The 18523-nt window shown below is 39.7% G+C and overlaps 1 protein-coding gene across 1 annotated transcript; it reads left to right on the top strand.

Moving 5' to 3' along the window:
* Nucleotides 1-9820: 9820 nt before the first annotated feature.
* Nucleotides 9821-16956, top strand: LOC139298915 (transmembrane protein 79-like). Its single transcript, XM_070921739.1, has 5 exons — nucleotides 9821-9953; nucleotides 11189-11978; nucleotides 13888-14082; nucleotides 14178-14400; nucleotides 15948-16956. Exons 2-5 carry the CDS (start codon nucleotides 11315-11317, stop codon nucleotides 16138-16140), a joined length of 1275 nt encoding a protein of 424 aa, XP_070777840.1. The 5' UTR covers nucleotides 9821-9953; nucleotides 11189-11314; the 3' UTR covers nucleotides 16141-16956.
* The last annotated feature ends 1567 nt before the right edge of the window (nucleotides 16957-18523 follow it).

Here is an 18523-nt window from a genome sequence, read left to right as displayed (position 1 = left end):
AAACAAATGACAGAGCTGTATCACAGATCAGAGTAATAACAGAGCAGAATAAGATGTTTTTTCAACTGCATGAACTCATCTGGAGAGAATTCCCCAAACTTTCCAGACATCATGGAAAGCCAAGAAGAGACAACGTGGTTCTCTGGAGGGGGCAGAACCTTTGGGCCGGCTTTGTGTGCTGAGCACTTACACGGTTCAATAAAAAGACAGCCAAGGTTCATGACCCCGATATATGATTCACACGGGATGTTCACAGACACTGAAAACTACAACATTCAAGACCTGAAGTCAAGAGACAGGGAACACTTTGATCCTTAGAGAAATAAAAGCTCCTCACGGCAACTCAAAATATTTGTTATTTTTAGACTTTGAAGAAAATACAGTCTTCATAGGGCTGCAACGAACAACTAAAATATATTAAGTGTACTATCAGATAAGAAAAGCAGCAAATCAACACAACTGAATTAACTGAAAATCAAAATAGTAGCCGATTCATTTTCTGTCCATCAACTAATTAATTAATGAATCTTAATTATGTATTGTTCTGTTTTTGTGTAACTGAAAATATGACAATAAAATTAAAGAAATGGTGAAAACTTGTTGTGTTGTTTTTGTTTAATAACAATCCAATAAATACTGAGAAGGATTTTTTCAAAACATAATCAGTTGTGTTCTTGTCTTGACCTTGCTGGTATTTTGTGAGCAGCGTCAGATACATTTTTGCTCCCCGAGTCAGGAATTTAATCAGATAAACATTTCAGATCAACGTAGTAATGATCAACGTGATGTGGACACAAAGAAAAACTTATTCACTGTCACAGTTTTCTGACTCCTTAGTGCCGGAGCTCTGCAGTTTTCAGGTGAATAAATGAAGGTGACGTGGTCCTCTTTCAGACGCTCGCCCTGACACTCGGCCAGGGTGGCTCGGTGTTCCCTGGCTCTCAGCCCCTCCATGTGTTTGTGCATCCCAGGACAGTTGACATTGATTGTGCAGGAGACAGACTGAGACACATTAGTACCCAGCTCGCTCCTGCCGCTGAAAAACACATTAACTGGCTGCATTGGGAGCCCTGTCTGGTAACCATGGCAAAGCACACAGGGAGGGAGGAGGAGGAGGAGGAGGAGGAGGGTTGAGACGGGGCAGCGGGTTCAGCACGCAGTCTCTCAGGGGTTGTCTTTCTCAAACGCTCCTTTCCTTTCCTCCGGCCACGTCTGTCATTTTCTCTCAGCCTCTCTCTCCCTCTTTTGAAATGACAGCTCTCTCTCTCTCGCTGTCTCTCTCCTCCTCACACACATATAAACACAATTTGCATATTTCTTTCTTTTCTCTTGCTTTCACCTTCTTCTTACTGATGCTGACCTCATCAATCTGCCCTTACCTCATACTCCACCCCCTTATCCAACTACCCTGTGCAACATAATCTGCCTCTCTCTAATTTGCCTTTTTTCTAGCTCTTTTTTCCCCCCATTGTCGATACGGTTCCCCTCTGTGGAGAGGCACAGAAAAGACAAGCGGGAAATAAAACAATGTGAGAATGTGGAATAAACTCGGATGACACCGAAGGAGGACAGATGAGCTGATGAGTGTCCTCAATCATATCAACATGTTAAGAACTTTTAATCTTATCATGGAAATGTTGGAAAGTAACCACTGTATGTGTTTTTACTCAGGAATTAAGGTACTTGTACTTCGAGTATTTCCATGTTTCCATTTTAGACTTTTTAACTTATAGCGCAGCTATGTACATTTTGCTGAACCACAGCCACTGTGGCCTCTAGTGGCGATGACAGGATAATGGTAAGTAAAGTCAGTGAGCTGACTCTAATGTCAGTTACACAGTAATATCTGTAAAGTTCATAATAAAGTTTGGTAATAAGATACAGATCACACTAGACCAAGTAAGGATGTAGCAGCAAAAGTATATATTTTATATATTCAAGTATATTGAATTACGCAAGAGTGCATTTTATTAATTATGAATTAAACATTTATTTGTAAGAAGAAGAATGTGTAATTTTGTCTTTCAAAAGTTACATCGTCTCACTTTAAACCAAATATGCAAATAAAATGCTTCTTTGAACTGAAATATATAAGATATATATATACGTCCCTGAATATGTTGTTGTTTATTGTGTCCTGCACATACACATGCTCAGCACACTCGAACTTATGAAACACCAAGAAATGCCTATGCAGTTTTTGTCTCCCAAAGATCTGCCATGAAGATTTCCTTCCTTGAACACAACTCAAAAACACAAGTTTTTTTATAATCTTCCAACTAGAAGAACTGATCAGAAATGATGGACATTTTACTGAAAAGTATAGCCCAGAAATCATCAAATAATGAGCAATAAAATTAACTCTCAGTCTTCAGTTTTACTTGAATTACACAAAGTATTTTCTCTTCAGGAAAAACATTAAACCCGCCTGTTTCTATAATTAATGTTGGTGTAACTGAATTTAACACAGACTTTAAATCCATTCTTTGTATTTCTACAGTTTTGTTTCTTTCCTCCAGCACTGCAGATGCCATACATCATATTTTGTCCCTCTGTGCGCTGTTCATAATGATATCACTACTGTCCAATAATTATTTACACCAAACAAATTAGTCTGTGGGGGGCATTGCTGAGCTACTGTCCCACAGTCACAGTGGTTGGTTGAGGTGGCAACATATTTACCAAAATACTTAAAAATAAATAAGAATTAATAATGAATACATTTGAATTACTTCATATGAGTATATCCACTTTGTGGTACCATTTACTCCACGACTGTACATTTCAGAGGAAAATATTGTAGTTTATCTGACAGCTGTAGGTAGTTTGCTTCTGAAAAAATATGTTGTAAGGCAGCATTATAAACAGTTGCTGCACCACCACATTAAAATATTTCAAAACATCAGGAGCCAAGAGGTAGTTGAAATACTTTTTACATTTCTCACTGCACTACAGTCGTGTAACATTGTACATATGTCTTTTACAAATCAGAGTGGTATCAACCTACTGTGATTCACAAAAAGGACTATTGTACCTCACATCCTGTATAAATGTGACAACACACAGGTAAAATGTAACATATATCAGATGTTGATGAAGTGGACATTTAAATATCAGTGCAACAGTTTCTGAAACAAGCCTAACTAGTCTTGTAGAGTGACATCAGTATGAGGTTTCAAAATGAAAAAGAAATTTGATTTTACTCACCATAAAGTCAGAAATTTGGCTGTAAAATTGTTAATTTTCCTCATAGCCTCATAGCATTTCCAACGGATCTTGATTATCTCTCATGATTAGAGAAATTGGTCATTTCTGGTCAGTTCTGTACTTGGAGAATTGTGCTTTTTCAAGGATGTCATCCTCTTCAATGTGGCTTCTACAGCACATGATGTCTGCAGGGAATGAAATTGGGTGGTGTGTAAAACATCTTGGGTCTGTGAGCAATGTGAAAGGATTAAAGAAGTGCCAAAGCAAACGTGGGTATCAATACTGTATGTGGGTTACAGTATATGTGAACAATCACAGTAACAGTCTGGGAGTCAGCAGGGATGCTGAGGCGGAACTCAAACTCTGCAGTGCAGTTTCCTTCAGAGCCTCTTAAACCTCACGGACACCCGGAAGCGGTCGCAAATTTAAACAGCCATCACAGCAACAATAAACGCGTATTTTCACTTTACGGGCTGTCTGATGAATCAATAATTTATGGAAAATTAAGCTAAATTCCTACCGAGGATTTCGTTAAGGTGAGACACCCACTCTGTTATTTACAGTATTTTATCTGCTTCACGCCGCTAGCTACTCTTTCCATCGCCATCGATTTTGAAGCTGACTATTGCCTGGAAAACAATCTGGTCCACAGTCACAGCGATTGTTTAAGGTCCTAAATGTGACCAAATTAATTTCCCTTCAGTTACATTTCAGCATGCATGGGGCTTGTATGATTTTTTTAAATAAATTGCATATGTTTCTATCTGTGAATATGCGGCCTAAGGACCCAAAATTATAAGCATTTGCATGCAGCGATATTAATAGTACACATGTTATTGCTAGCTTCCTAAGCACTTGACCGTCGGTACACCTTCCCGCCGTTGCAAGATTGCAGACCAGAAAATAGACATAGCCGTGCAAAACCCACCTTTTAAATAGTAACATAAATATGTAAACATTTATTAATTGCTTTCCGAATAATAATAAAAATGCTGTCTTACTCTGCAGACTAATTACTTTATGTAAGTTGTATTTGTTCCCTCTGCTTTTTGTTTACAGCAAAACATTGAAAATATTTTGTAGCAAAAACATTGAAAATATTTTATAGCAAAAAACATTTTTTTTCAGTAATAGTTTTTATGACATGAAGAACGTATTAAGCTGCTAAGAGTGGATCAGTAAAGCATTTGACAAGTATAATCCTTAGATATAAACAACATGCAGACTTATAAATAGAATATACAAATATTGTTATTGCTTCTAATTATAAATAATCATTGTGTTGATACAAGGGTCATCAATCAGAGAGAATAAATAAATATGTTTAAATGACTATCCATAATTACATTATAAGTGCATTAGATAATCGTGAGTGTCACATTAGATACAGATGCACATTTTAAAATGTATACTTTAACATATTATTTCACCATATTAAAATGGGTGTATAGCTTTGCATTGTTAATATGATTTATATTACCTTTTAATCAGGTGTCACAGTTCAAGAATGGCAAATTGCATCATGTCTCAAATTTATGAGACATAAAACAAAATTATTTAATTTTTAATGATTGAATAACAATAGCCAAAAAAACTATAAAAAAAGATAATTTGCTCAGTGAAATGTTTTTTTTGTTTTCGCAAGACTTTAACATTGTAACAAGATACTTTTCATGTTTTAAAGACATATTTTTGTAGTTATTTCTATATATCACTTTATTTAGGTTTGACATATAATCTTTCTCTGGTTATTCTATCTGTCCTGGAGCACAAGGCGACTTCATCAAATGTCTTATTTTGTCCGACCAACAGTCCAAACCCACAAAATATAAAATTTGTCATAAATAAGACCAACAAAAGCAGCAAATTCTCAAATTGTAGAACCTGGAAGCATCACGCGACTTAAATGAATAATAGATTCATTTTATTTCGATTGATTAATCGTCTAATTGTTGCAGCTCTAGTTAAACAAACACATCTCATTGTAACACTGCATGACTTTACTATTGTTCTGTCCATGTTTTGTGATTTGTTCTGCTTTACATGAAAAGTAAAATCCAGAGCACCGAAGTTCTGCTCAATGACACAGTTATATAATCAATATTAAATAGTTTTATGTACATATTAACTGAATATTAATAGTGCTTTTCAATGTTTAACTTACAGGTGCAAACCTAACAGAGGCAGTCCAAGCTGACGGCAACAGTATGGAAGAAGAAATAAAGACGGCGGAGACAGAACGAGGAGAGGCTGCGAGCAATGAGGGAGAGCCCAGTGTAAACATGTCCAACAACAGTCCAACTAAAAGGGGAAGGGGGAGGCCACAAGGTTCAAAGAAGTTGAAGGTTTGTGTTACAGACGTTAACCTAATGGAACTGGTTTCAGGCATTTCCAATGGTGGGTCCACACAGCCCCCAAGGGGAAGAGGTCGTCCAAAACTCTCTGACACAAAACACACAGAACAGCAAAGACCAGGGGACGATCATGCTGATGATTCTGTGGAAACATCTCGGGATCAAGGGAGCCCGAAAGGGTCCAAGGAACAGGCCAGTGATGAAGACAGTCCTATCACAGACCATAGTCCTAAGAAAAGAGGCAGGCCAAGAAAGTATTTCGGCAAAAGCACCCTTGAGAAGGCTGATGCTGAAGAATTACAGAATGGTGCCTCTGATACGGCAAAACCGGGAAGGGGTCGTCCAAAAGGATCTACGAAGCGCAAGTCAGAAAGCTTAACAAGTGGTGAAGAGAATGAAGGCAGTTCCATAACGCCTAGGAAAAGAGGTCGACCGAAAGGCTCTCTCAATAATACACCCAGGCTGGAGAGGGAGGTGAGCAGTGAGGGGGAGGCGGACGCTGATGGAAGCCTGAACTCACTGACAAGGGGGAGGGGTCGGCTCAGGAAGGTGGTGGTGAATAACACAGGAGAGTCGACGCAGGATACATCGAATGGCATCTCAAAGACGCCTCGGAGAGGGAGGGGAAGGCCGAGAAAAAGCATTCAACAGAAGAGCGGACATCAACAAGAACTGGTCACAGATGGCTCCCAGCCAGCTAAGAGGGGAAGAGGCCGACCTAAAGGCTCTTTAAACAAAAAGGTGCACGGTAAGGTAGGCCGGCCTCGGAGAGTACACGTCCCGCCCGCAAAAGGGAAGCGCGGTCGACCAAGAAAACAACCAGCTAAAAGGGGAAGGCCAAGGAAATACCCTCTGCCGTCACCTGAGGAGTTGAAAAGGCCAAAAGTATGGAAGCCGTTGGGAAGGCCGAGGAAATACCCACGTGTTGATTCTCCAGAGGGAGCTCCTCCAGCCCCTCGGCGAAGTCGTGGTCGGCCCCGAAAGTCAGAGTCCAAGAAGGGCGCTCACTTACGCAAGAGTTTGCCCACTACGCCATCCTCGCCACGCGACCCCAATGACGGATCCCAGAGAAAAAGGGGCCGTCCGCCAAGTACTGCTAAAACTGACGAGCAAACCCCACGGAAAAGGGGCCGCCCTAAAGGTTCAGTCAACAAAAACAAAGCCAGAAGTGAAACACAACTTGACAACGCACTCCCCAACCATTCAAAGAGTGATTTATCTGCTGTTGGGGTGGAACCTGGAGGAGAGCCGGCAGAAGAGGAGCTGGAGCACGAAACAGAGACGATGCCTGTCGAGCACGGAGGCGAAACTGACGAAACGCTCATGGATCAGGATGCAAGCTTTGAAGTTAGTAACCAGGCTTGATGAACGATCCTGGTCTGACCAAAAGTAGCTGCAGTAGTTGCTGTTTAAAACATTGAACACAATCTTGTCAATGAAAACACATGTTTTTAACATTTTGTCAGTCGGGTAGGCTAGATATTCAGCAGCTCTTCTGTTTTCCTGACTAACTTGTTTCATGTTTTATTGTGCTTGATTTTTTTTTTTTTTTAAATACATGATTTCTGTCATCTGACTAAGCAGTAGTACTAATAATCTTGCTAGAACTGGCATGTAGAGTTTATTATTATAGACTGATTGTTCCAGTTTTCATTTAGCTTTCAGATGTAGTGTTTGTCAGTTTAACTGTAACTGTAAAACATTTGCTGATGAATGACTTGGATGGGAAAAAAAGTCCAAACAAATGATGGAGAGATGAGGGGGTAAAAAAAAAAAGAACAGTGAAACTAGAGACCTGAACTCCTGATGTCACATCGGGGCTGGCCTCTGCTCCACTAGCTTCTGTAACTCAAAACTTTCATTCAGCATTTCTTCCATAACTCTTTCTGAAAAGTAAATGTGTTCATGGGGTTTAGTTTCCATATTCTAGGACTAATACGAAATACAGAGCGATACAGGGCTCAATCACATTCTTTGAATTCTTTTTAAGATTTTTTAAACCTATATTTGCCATATAACAAGACTTGAAATGAAGTTAAAGATAGGCAAATGTTTTATGTTGTTTTTTTTTTTTTCCAGAATCTGCGGCTCCCCTCAACTCACAGCTCTCATTGTGTCTTTTTGGGGCTCAGCAGGCGGCTTATTAACCTCTTAAAAGCCCACTGTGCACTCCCTGCTCAGCACCAAACGACAGCCAGATACAGTTAGCGACTAGCTGGTGAACATAGTGGAGCATTTAGCAGTGAATATTGGATTTAAATTCGTCAGGTGGCCAGAAGCACGACTTCAAAGGAAAGATAAGTGTTGCTCTGGAACTGCTGAATGTGTAAATTAGCCACTGTTGGCTAAATTCGCTTGATCACCTTCAAAGGAGATTATTATGTCGTGTTCACAACTTGTTTCCGCTGCCCTCAAGTGGCCAAAAATGTTATTGCAGGTTTAAGCCACAATGGTATAGCAGCGGTTCTCAAACTTTTTCTGTCATGCCCCCCTTCAGAAGCCGAAAGTTCATGCCGCTCCACCCCACCAAAAGTGGATTTCATTTTTATCAATCATTAACAATGCCGACGATTGACATAAACAAAAGATTCAGGCTAGCAAAATATCCTTGCTAGCATCAGAGCACTTTTGTTTGTTTATGTCACCACATGCTCAACATCCACGCCCCCTAGTTTGAGAACTATTGGTCTATGGCTGGACTTTTACTCATTTGTGTTATTCATAATGTCGATGTCATTCTGAATGAGTTTTTTCTTGCTTCTGGAACAAAACCTGGAAGTTGCAGTTTCACTTAGGCTGAGGAGACTTTGGGGGCTTGTGAGACAAAATATGTCTAAATGATGTCATAATTTTCTCAATGGCATTTCACAGTTGATCATGTCTTCATATTTGTTTTGCCTTAATTGCCAAAGCTTTGAATGTACCATCAGTTACCGTTCCTTAAATCAATGAGTTGTCTTGCACAGATCAGCCTCTCAACTTTTGTTACATGCATTCCAAGACAGGATGAAAAGCTCTGTATCAAATGCCTTCCCGCCGCTCACAGTCGCCCTGAAGATTTCCTCCTCCACTTGTACCGTTTCCTTTTTTAGTTTCAGCTGTTATCGAGTTTTTCTAAATGTTTACAAGTAGCTGTGAAGCCTTTTGTCTGTTTTTTATGTTATAACCTGGGACTGTCATGAGATTAAATTCAAGTGATTGGATCAATTTCACAAACATTCATTCACTTGTTTTTGAGGAGCACCTTGTGTAAAGATTGTGTGACATGACTTGTATACTGATATTATAACACCCTTATGGTTGGGTCAAACAATGGAAGTTTCTAAATGCCAAATTGTGCTTCTGTGTGTCCAGTTATATGTGAAAAGAATGTGAGATGAGGACGGAAATGGAGGTTTTAAAAAAAAATCACATTAAAATTCGATCTGGCTCTGTGAAGTCAAATCCTTTTTAAGTGGACATATTTGGATTTTGTGTGTTTTGAACAAGAAGTCGATAATTTGTGAGATTATGCTCTTGAAATAAAATGTTGATCTTGCCGTTTTATTTTGCACAGTGTGGTGTGATGTTTGGATCAGGTATGACTCAACGTCCCTTTCTTTTCCTGTTTATTTTTTATTTTTTATGCCATTATTTACCTCCAGACAGTTTTCATAACGTAATGATGTAGGCAAATACATAGGCAGCCATTAGATGTTTATTATAGCGTTTGTGTCCAACATAAGATCTATAAATCTATACCATACAATCTTGTCATCTTACTGTTTCAAAAACACAATTTTCAGTCAGTCAATTGTAGAAACAAACAAGTTAATGGACCTTGAGTTAATGATTCAGGCTGAAAAGGGAGTTGTTATTGAAACATACTGATTTGTGCATGTGAATTACTAATTTGAGAGTACCAATTATTAAATGAAGTGCATGAATTATTAAGTGGAGAGCACAAATGACCAGGTCGAGAGTACAAATTATTAAATGGAGAGCTCAAACTATTAAATCAAGAGCACAAACTGTCAAATGTATAACACGAATTTCTGCTATAAGAGCACTAATTAGTCATTTATTTCCTCCATGACACCTTCCGGCCCCGTTAAAGAGACTTTTGGGGTTTGAAAAGTCGGAGGCGACCGTTGGGACTGCAACGACGGAATGACGTCAAATTCGACAACAGGCGTGCCGGTCTTTGCGGTGACGTTTTCTGCGCGTGGGAGTAGACGCAGAGTGATACCTCACTACTGTTTCCTCCTCTTTGGTTAAAGAATGGAGTGAGCACCTGGTCACACCTGCCAGGTAACTTCTGACTTCACCAGTGAGAAAAAGCTAAACTAGTGAGGTCGCCACTTGTAGACGAAGTCACGGACTGTTTCGGTGATGTGACCGCATTAAAAACAGGTACGTCAACCGTTAACGTTCAGTAGTTTTATCTGTTTAAAGTATCGCAAGACTCGGCCGTAAATACAGAGTTGCTAAACAAGTTTTAGCTTTAGCTTGAAACTACATTCCTCACTGCTCCGCTCCAGGCCTAATTAGGTACACCTCAATGTATACACAGGATTGAAAAAGCTTTTTAACACTCCTCACAACAAACTGGACCATAAAGTTGTTATAAAGATCTGTGCTTAAGTGAAACAATAGGCTGTGTTGACAGTTCAGACTGTAACCAGCTGAAAGTGTTTTCTTAGCAGCAGCTTTCACTGAGGAGTGTTTGTGAAGCATTGTGTGGCATTAATGTAGGACTTATTAAAACAGTAAGAACGGAATGAAAACAATTAAAGTAAAGGAAATACAGTACACAAGTAAATATTTCCTGCAGGTAAATTGAGTATGCTGCAATAATATTTTTACACATGAGCAGATCTCTCCTGAAACCAGACTCAAACCGTGATTAGACTTGACAGAGCCCTTTTGGGGGGATTAAAAATAGAAACCTCAAAATCTTAGAGTTCAGAATTGTATTACAGAACCAGCCGTGGTTTACACCTTCATCTCACAGTCTCAACAACACAACAATTTAATTTCAAAGCTGCGGTTGTTGCAGTCGACTGTATGTAGTTGGACTGTAGCAGACAGGCAAAGTCCATGCTGTTTCCTGTGTTTTCAGAGAGCAGGAATTCAGCTGTGTTTATATAGTTTGTTACTGACTTTATAGTTGATCAGTGTTTTCTGTTAATAATTGGCCTTACAGATATCACAAAGTTGGATTTAGCTTGGTGTGACACGCTTGGGCCTCCTTTAATATTTAAATGTACAAGTGAATTTTAATTTTGATTTAGTAGTTTGTGTAGCATGGCTGGCCTGAAAGCATGGGAGTTGTTTGTTTTAGTAAATAAGCACCACTTTGTTATCAGTTCTGAATTGTAAAATATTCCCTCTGCAAATGTTACAGCTTGGGGCATCAATGTTGGTATTTTAAACTTCTGGCCTTATTTTCTTACATACGCTCAAACAGGACTGACAGCTGCACAAACTCAAACTTGCTCTTTACACTGTGTTGGTCTGTGCGGGGGGAGGATGAGGCATATAGGGCGACACCCATGATAAACAGTGAACTTTGATTTTCTTTTTTTAAGGCGGTGCAGGACATTGTTTTAAACATGGTTGTAACTCCCCCCCCCCCCCCCTCACAGAGAAATCAACAAATGTGGCCAAAAATGACTTTCAGCAACTGGAAGAAGCTTTGCTAACAGCCAGACTCTTGGCAGTGCAACAGGTATTGACTGAAAAGAGAGAAACTTGAATTTAAAAACTCAAGAATGTCTGGCCTTGGCGATTTAATCCCACTTTCACCTGGTGGTCCAACTGCAGAGCCACAAACAGCAGGAAGCAAAAAGCCACAAGAGAGCAACAGCTTGGAGGAAAGAAGGGAGATTTCAGACGATTTAAATGAGGAGGAAGAGGAAATGACCAGCTCTGCTCTTCTGGAGCCGAGCACTCTGCCATGGCCAGGAGACAAAGACAAGAGGCCTCAGATGGACATCGATGATGGAGACTGGTCAGAGAAACGAGTTTCGGAGCCTGAAGAGAGGGACACGGGGATCAGTGGAGGAAGCCAGGATCTGTCAGAGGTGCAGAGCCAGACAGAGAGCGACAGGAAAGGCAAAGCCAAGTGGAGGGAGAGCATGCCTGAGGGCGAGAGGTGGAGGGATGATGAGATCGAGGTGCAGCGGGACGATAAAGGGGACAGCTCACTGGCAGACGATGAAGCTGAGGAAGATGAGGAAGAAGACTCGAATTGGATCTCAGAGAAAGCTGCTCAGAGTTTCACTCCACGAGTCACGATAGTGAGTCCGACCAGCAAAGAGCTTCCTGAGGAGAGCAGGCTCTTCATAGAGAAGGACGACAAGACGGAGCCACAGATGGATCCTGACTCAGCGGAGCAGTTCTACCCCGAGTGGACAGAGCAGGACGACAAGTACTGTGAGTGTTAGACGCATCTAGACTTCACTGCATCTGAAGAATTATATTTAAGGAGTTAAAACAAAGTCTGAGCAATTAGATACATTTGAGTAACATTTAAGAGTCATCACATCATTGGGCATATGTTTGCCCTGAGCAGGAACAGCCAATCAGAGACAAGGATTTACCCTACATCTGCACATTGTCCATTGTTTAAAATTGGCTGAAATAGAAACAAAAAGAAAAACAGACTGGAGGAGGAAAGAAATTCAGGTGCATCAGAGAAATAAAATAAAATAAGGAGAGGTTAGTTTTGACAAGATCAGACAATGAAGAGGCATGTAGGTGAAACCAAATCAATGCCAGTTTTATTCTTGTTGTTTGCACCCTCTATAAATGTAAAACCAATAAACCATATAGTAAATAAACCACCAATAGTTCTCAAGGAAGCAGTAGCAACTTTTGCACATTTTAGCCCATTCATTACAAATCACTTATACTTACACTCACACCAAAGAGCATTGCAGGTTTTTAAATTGAATACCTTCTTCCAGGCTGCCATTGGTTTTCATTAATTTCACTGTGCTATCAAAAGCTACTTGTACGGTTTTCTTGCTTCAGAAGACTGTACAAGTAGCTTTTGATAGCAAATGCATTGTAATCCATTTAGTTTGATTTACTTTTGGTCACGTATGTGTTACATACATGGTAATGCAGCTCAAAGTGAGGACTGTTGTGTACCTGATGGTGTGTTCAAGTGCTTGTGGAAAACCCCATGTCCCAACTTTTTGTTGCTAGAAACGACCAAATTGGCATTATCTTTTTCACGGTATTCAAGTCTGCCTACTGTCTTTCAGGTTTGTGGCTTGTGATTTTAATGCTTTTTGGCAGCTGAATCTTAACTCTCAGCTGTTGGAGCTTCTTTGAACACACCAACAAGAGTTTTCAAAGTATTCCCTTCTAGCAAATGCATTCTTTTTCACAGAAGACATTTTGACATGTCACAGCAGGAAAAGCACAGTTGTAAATAATACAACGAATGATTGCTGACTTCCATTCAAGGGTCCTGGTATTGTGCATGTTGGCTCACTGTCATGGCTTACTGGGACGCTTGAATAAAACGGAGCCATAATGTCATTAAGTTTCCTCTAATGACAAATCAAAATGTCCACTGTGAAAAAGGCCAATTATTAATTAGGTCTGGGGCGTTTTAAGCCTTATTGTGAGACAGTAGAGAGCTGACAGGAAATGAGGGGAGAGAGAGAGATAGGGAATGACAAAGTTGTCTGGCTGGACTCAAACCAGAGACGTTGCTGTTCATGATTGTTGCCTTAAACCCCTGGGCTACCAGGGTGTCCCAAGCATCAGATTTTTTAATCCCCTAATCCTTCCTTGCTAACTATTTAGTTATTTCTGGCCCCAAATATCCTCTTTCAACAGCTATTAAATCAAAAGAAGGCCAGATTAAGTAAGATTATCATTAAGACATGCTCACAAACTACTCTGTCACTTTAAATCCTCTTGAGAAGAAGAGAGGACACATAATTTCCTTGTCTCCAAACTTGAGGAACATCAGAGCTGCGCTGTGGATTTTACACCATTTAGATTTAGTATAACCAAAGTGATCAACAAACAACTTTGATGTGATGAACTGGTCACATGTCAGGTTGCTGTGTTTGTTCTAATCCTGGCAGGTTGAAGTACTTTCTAAAGCACACTTTCACTCAGTAAGTAAGTGAGTCACTGCACTCTTGAGTCTCGTAGCGCAGCATGCTGATCTCTTTTCTCCTTAACCAGATAAAATGACATGTCTTGAGATGAATCATGCTATGCCTTCAGTCTCAGTCTCATCCTCTTTGTCTCGCTGTCACTGTCCTGTCCCAACATAGACAGTTGTAGATACTGATTTTCTACACTCTTCCTTCCTCAGACCTGTGTGAGAACCTGTGCACTGAAAAACTGAAGCTGGCTCTGGCCATGGTGGCTGCAGGGATCCTCTTCCCTCTCCTGGTGTGGGGAGGTTACGCCCTCCTTCCCTTTGACTCACCGCTGCTTGAGAGCACCCCCCTCAGGGTGGTGTACACACTACGCTGCTCCTTCTTCGCCACCATCCCCATCCTGCTCGGTAAGACCTCAGTATGTTTATCACTGTAAGCCATAAACAAAATAAAGCTCCACACAGAATAAAACCAGGTAATATTGACCCTTGTTTCTCTGCAGGTGTGATAGTGCAGGGCGTGGCCCGGCTGCGCTACAGCGCCCTGAAGCCCCTCTATCAGAGTAAACTGGTGAACAGAGAGGTGGAGGTGCACTGGCACTACGTCAACGACTCGCTGGCCCTCTTCCTCTTCTACTTTCTGCAGCTCGCTGTCATGGCAACCTACATCAGCCAGGACCTGGTGAAGTTGGTGCCGCTGCTCACCATCATATTTGTTTTCGGCAGGTATGTGTGCTCGTTAAATGTTTAGGATCCAAAGCAGGGTCGGGTGAAGGGATAGATGATGCTTATGATTGCTTACTGCTTATTAAATCTCTACTGAGTGATACTATTAATGCAGCTTAAAGTTTTTTTTGACTACTCCAGTGTAATGCAGCTGTTCTAGTTTTAGTTTGGTTTTTGAAAAGCCACTAATGTGAAGACCTAACAAGACTAAGATTCTACAGCCATGCTAGCGGCTCTGTGAGGCTGTACTTTTGACCTAAATGCTGATGTCAGCATGCTAACATACTCACAATAACAATGCTAAACAATGCTAACATGCTGATGTTTGGCAGGTATAATGTTTACCATGTTCACCAGCTTAGTTTAGCATGTTCGCATGCTAATATTGCTAATAAGCGCTAAACACAAAGTACAGCTGAAGCTGATTGGAATTAGTTCTGCAGGTTTTAGGCCATCATTGATGGATCACCACAAAACTGATGTGTTCATATCAGATTTTAATTATATATATATTTATCTTTATGGATAAAATAAACGCTTTTTATTTGTATTTTCAAATGAGTTTTAAGTCTACAACAGTTAATTGTAAAAGTTTTAAATGTCTTCTCTGTCATGACTGAATTGCTGCTTGATGCTATAATCAGTTTGGACCACAGCAAGGTTAGCCAGTGTGAACAGGATGCTTTCAGATCGACAGCTATTTAATATCTGAAGACCCACAGTTTATTTCCCTCACACATTTCCTTCATGAACCAAAGTGAAACCAAAAACCAAACCGGTTCCTGCCTGAACTTACAAAACAGACAAGTCAGTAAGAGACACACTGTTGTTTCTGCAGTCTTTCTGAGTTCCCTCCTCAGTTCAATGAATGAATGAGTTAAAAATGTCAAGCTGCAAGATTTGTCTTGTTGTTCTGCTGCATGTCCCATGAATTTATTCACCGCTGTGCAAGTCTGTTTACAAGTTTACAAACCAGACTCTTTTCTTTTCTTTTCCCTTTTAAGCTCCTCAGATCATAATTAATAACACTTAACATAACTGCGATTCTTTCCATACGTTTTACATTTGAATAATTAAAGTAACCAGTCATCTATTGAAAAACAACAAGACCTCAAAGATCTAATGCTGAGTTGTACAAACCAGACTCCGGATGCATTTTTGCATTTCAGCATGAAGTTTTAGTTGTGACTGTGGGCTCTGAAAAAAAAAAATGAAAAAATCTCCGGCACAATCAAAGACAGGATGAGGGAAAATTAGAGCGAGTAAAAAAGCATCTATTAAGTTATTAATCCAGATCCTTTGAGTCATCAAGCACTTGACACAAAAACTGATGAAAGGCATGAAAGAGCTAAGCCGTCTAATGTTCCTGCTGAAAAGAGAGAGTGGGTGTACGATATATGTGGGTCGTGAACGCATCATTTTTGTCATTTATCCGAATCAAGCTGATTATAAATCTACATCAAACAAGAAACAAGGGATCCAAGTCTGAGCACCTCCATCTCATCTGCCTCTGTAACTTATGATTTGTGTTATTCTCTGTGCCGCAGGCTGATCTACTGGCTCTGCCTCTCTCTGGGCAGCAGCATCAGGGGCCTCGGCTTCGGCTTCTCCTTCTTCCCCATACTGGTCATGCTGGGCGCCAACCTGTACTACATCTGCTCGTCAGTCGGACAAGGGGCGGTCTTCGACGTCGAACCGCCCACGATGGCTCCTCCTCCCAGACAGCGCTGGTGGGGTTAAATGGTAACGTCCAAAAAAGCAGTGAGGAGTTAAGTGACAAACAACTGTAAACACCTTTTTAATATCATGACACAACAACACTCAGACAATCTGAAGCCAGTGCGGGAATGGCGGACTCCGTCACTACAGAGAAAATGCCTAATATAAATAGAGTTTGATATCATGAAAATCTCAAGGATTATAACTTTTAGTATTTGACAATTTCTTTGGCCTTAATTCACAAAGAAATCAATGACATGAAGCAGGTTGTGGTTTCATTTGTAGCTTCAATCTTGAATCTTATTTACAAAATAAAATGCAGAAATTCAACAATATTCACATTGGTCATTAAGAAAGGAAGTTGAAAAAGTTTTCATACACCAACAAAGCTCTTATTTGCTTGTAAATTAAAACTCTGCAGAGATGTGGTCTGAAGAAGGGTTCTTTTTACATTTTGTTTACTAATTTTACTGATCTTTATACTTTATACTGACTGGACCTTTTCGTCTTGAGCTGATAAAATCAGGTTTTTGAGGCCGAACAGTTTCAGTATGAGACATCCAGTGTTTGGATGTGATGCAGCAAAATGAAGACAGAAAAATAAGACATGAAACCTGAAAACTGTCTTTCTGAAAACTTTTAAAAATGTTTTTGTTTTATTGATCAAAGGCTTTTCTTCATAGCAGCATTAGCTGTTGGGCTATTTGTGGACAGTCTCTCTTCTTTCTTTTGAAAGGTATTGTTTTTCATTGTATGAGTGAAAGAGTACTTAAAGTAAATCTGATCAATATTTGGGTTGAGTTCAATAAAGCTGTATTAACAAAATATGACACTCAACATTGTGCAGCAGCTGATTATTCAGATCTAAATGAAACACATTGCTTTTCATTGATTATCTGTCCAGACAAGCAAAATCATGATTACAAATAACACTGAAATGGCAAGTTTGTAAATGTGGGTCCTCTGTGATTATGATTCATGAGAAGTTTCAACTAGACCAAATAGTCAGTTCCCAAAATCAAAACCTGAAAAATGCGGCCAGTCTTGAAGAGCAACTAATGTGGGTGAACTGCACAGGTGAAGACAGACCACCATACCACAAATAGACAGAAATCATTGTGCGTTACTTTCACAGAGCGAGGATCTGTTAATGTTTCTTTACTGTTAGACAGGTTTAGTTTTGGAGAAACCCAAAACATGGCTTGTCGGTTGTTGTAGTCATTTTTTTAAAAAGCGGCCTGTCATACGCATAATCCAGGTACAATACACAGCCTCAACGCCAAAATATGGTATATCCCTTCCTCTAAAACAGTCTGAAAATGTTCTAAATCTTTGAAAACTTCACATTCAAATTCACTGCAACGGTCTAACAGTCAAAAATAGTCCATTTGTTTCACGAAATGGGTTAAAACCACCAGATACCAATGAAGAGCTACACCTTCTTCATCAGCCTGTCTCCATGTAGACCAGGACTCATCAGCAGAACAAGGACAGAATAATACAAGTTTTAACATGAAAAATATATGATCTTTACTTGAGTAACATTTTCAATGCAGGGCTTTTACTTATAATGGAGTATTTTTACCTTGTGGTACTAGTACTTTTTTAGAGAACGGAATACTTCCAACACTGTTATGGGCAAATGTGGGCCCTTTTGCCTTATTTAGCACTTTTCTGCATAATAAGTACTTTTACTATTGATACATTAAGTACATTTTTTGACCAATCCTTCTGTACTTTCAATACAGGGCTTTTCCAAATAATCCAGTATTTTTGCATCATAGTATTGCTATTAAAAGCTAAAAAGACGACACCAGACAAAAACATCATAATATTAAAGTTAGGTAAAAGATCACATGAATGAAAGTGTGATTTTTATTGCTATAGCGTTAAATTATTGTTTAATCTCACTGTATCAGACGCTGTTGTTGACTCGCTCACAGGAGGTCATGAGAGATCAGCTAAATTTAGCCGTCTAGTTATCACTGAATGTGAGAAATAAAGCTTCATCGCACGTGTTTGTAACTGTGACAATGAGCAGAGGATGAAGAGGAAAGGAAAAAAAAAACAGATGATAAAGAGGACAAACACTCGAATGCATCTCTGAAATGGACTGAATTGCATTTTCTGTGAATTTAAAATGATTTCTGGAGATTTTACTCGCACCAAATGTTCCTGATTTTAGTCTTCAGGAATTATTTTAGAGGCACTTTTGCTTCATTACACATAAACAGTAAAACAGAAAATAAACCAGACGCAAGTTCATTTCACTCAGTTTGTCTATTTAATATATAAAATACGGTAAAACATACGCAAAAAGGGTAAGGTCTCAAGGGACTTGGATACTTTGGTACAACAAACACTTTTTTGTAAAAGCGGTATAGAATTTCAATAACATATCAGT

Source organism: Enoplosus armatus, chromosome 16 (assembly GCF_043641665.1).
Source record: "Enoplosus armatus isolate fEnoArm2 chromosome 16, fEnoArm2.hap1, whole genome shotgun sequence".
Lineage (NCBI taxonomy): Eukaryota > Metazoa > Chordata > Actinopteri > Centrarchiformes > Enoplosidae > Enoplosus > Enoplosus armatus.
Note: the sequence above shows the minus strand (reverse complement) of the source record. Positions and strands in the feature narration are given on the sequence as shown.

Excerpts from the sequence above, each read along its gene's own strand:
- LOC139298915 (XM_070921739.1), top strand. The coding sequence starts at position 11,315 with ATGTCTGGCCTTGGCGATTTAATCCCACTTTCACCTGGTGGTCCAACT. Across the intron at positions 11,979-13,887 it reads AGAGCAGGACGACAAGTACT|ACCTGTGTGAGAACCTGTGC; the intron begins GTGAGTGTTAGA and ends TTCCTTCCTCAG. Across the intron at positions 14,083-14,177 it reads CACCATCCCCATCCTGCTCG|GTGTGATAGTGCAGGGCGTG; the intron begins GTAAGACCTCAG and ends GTTTCTCTGCAG.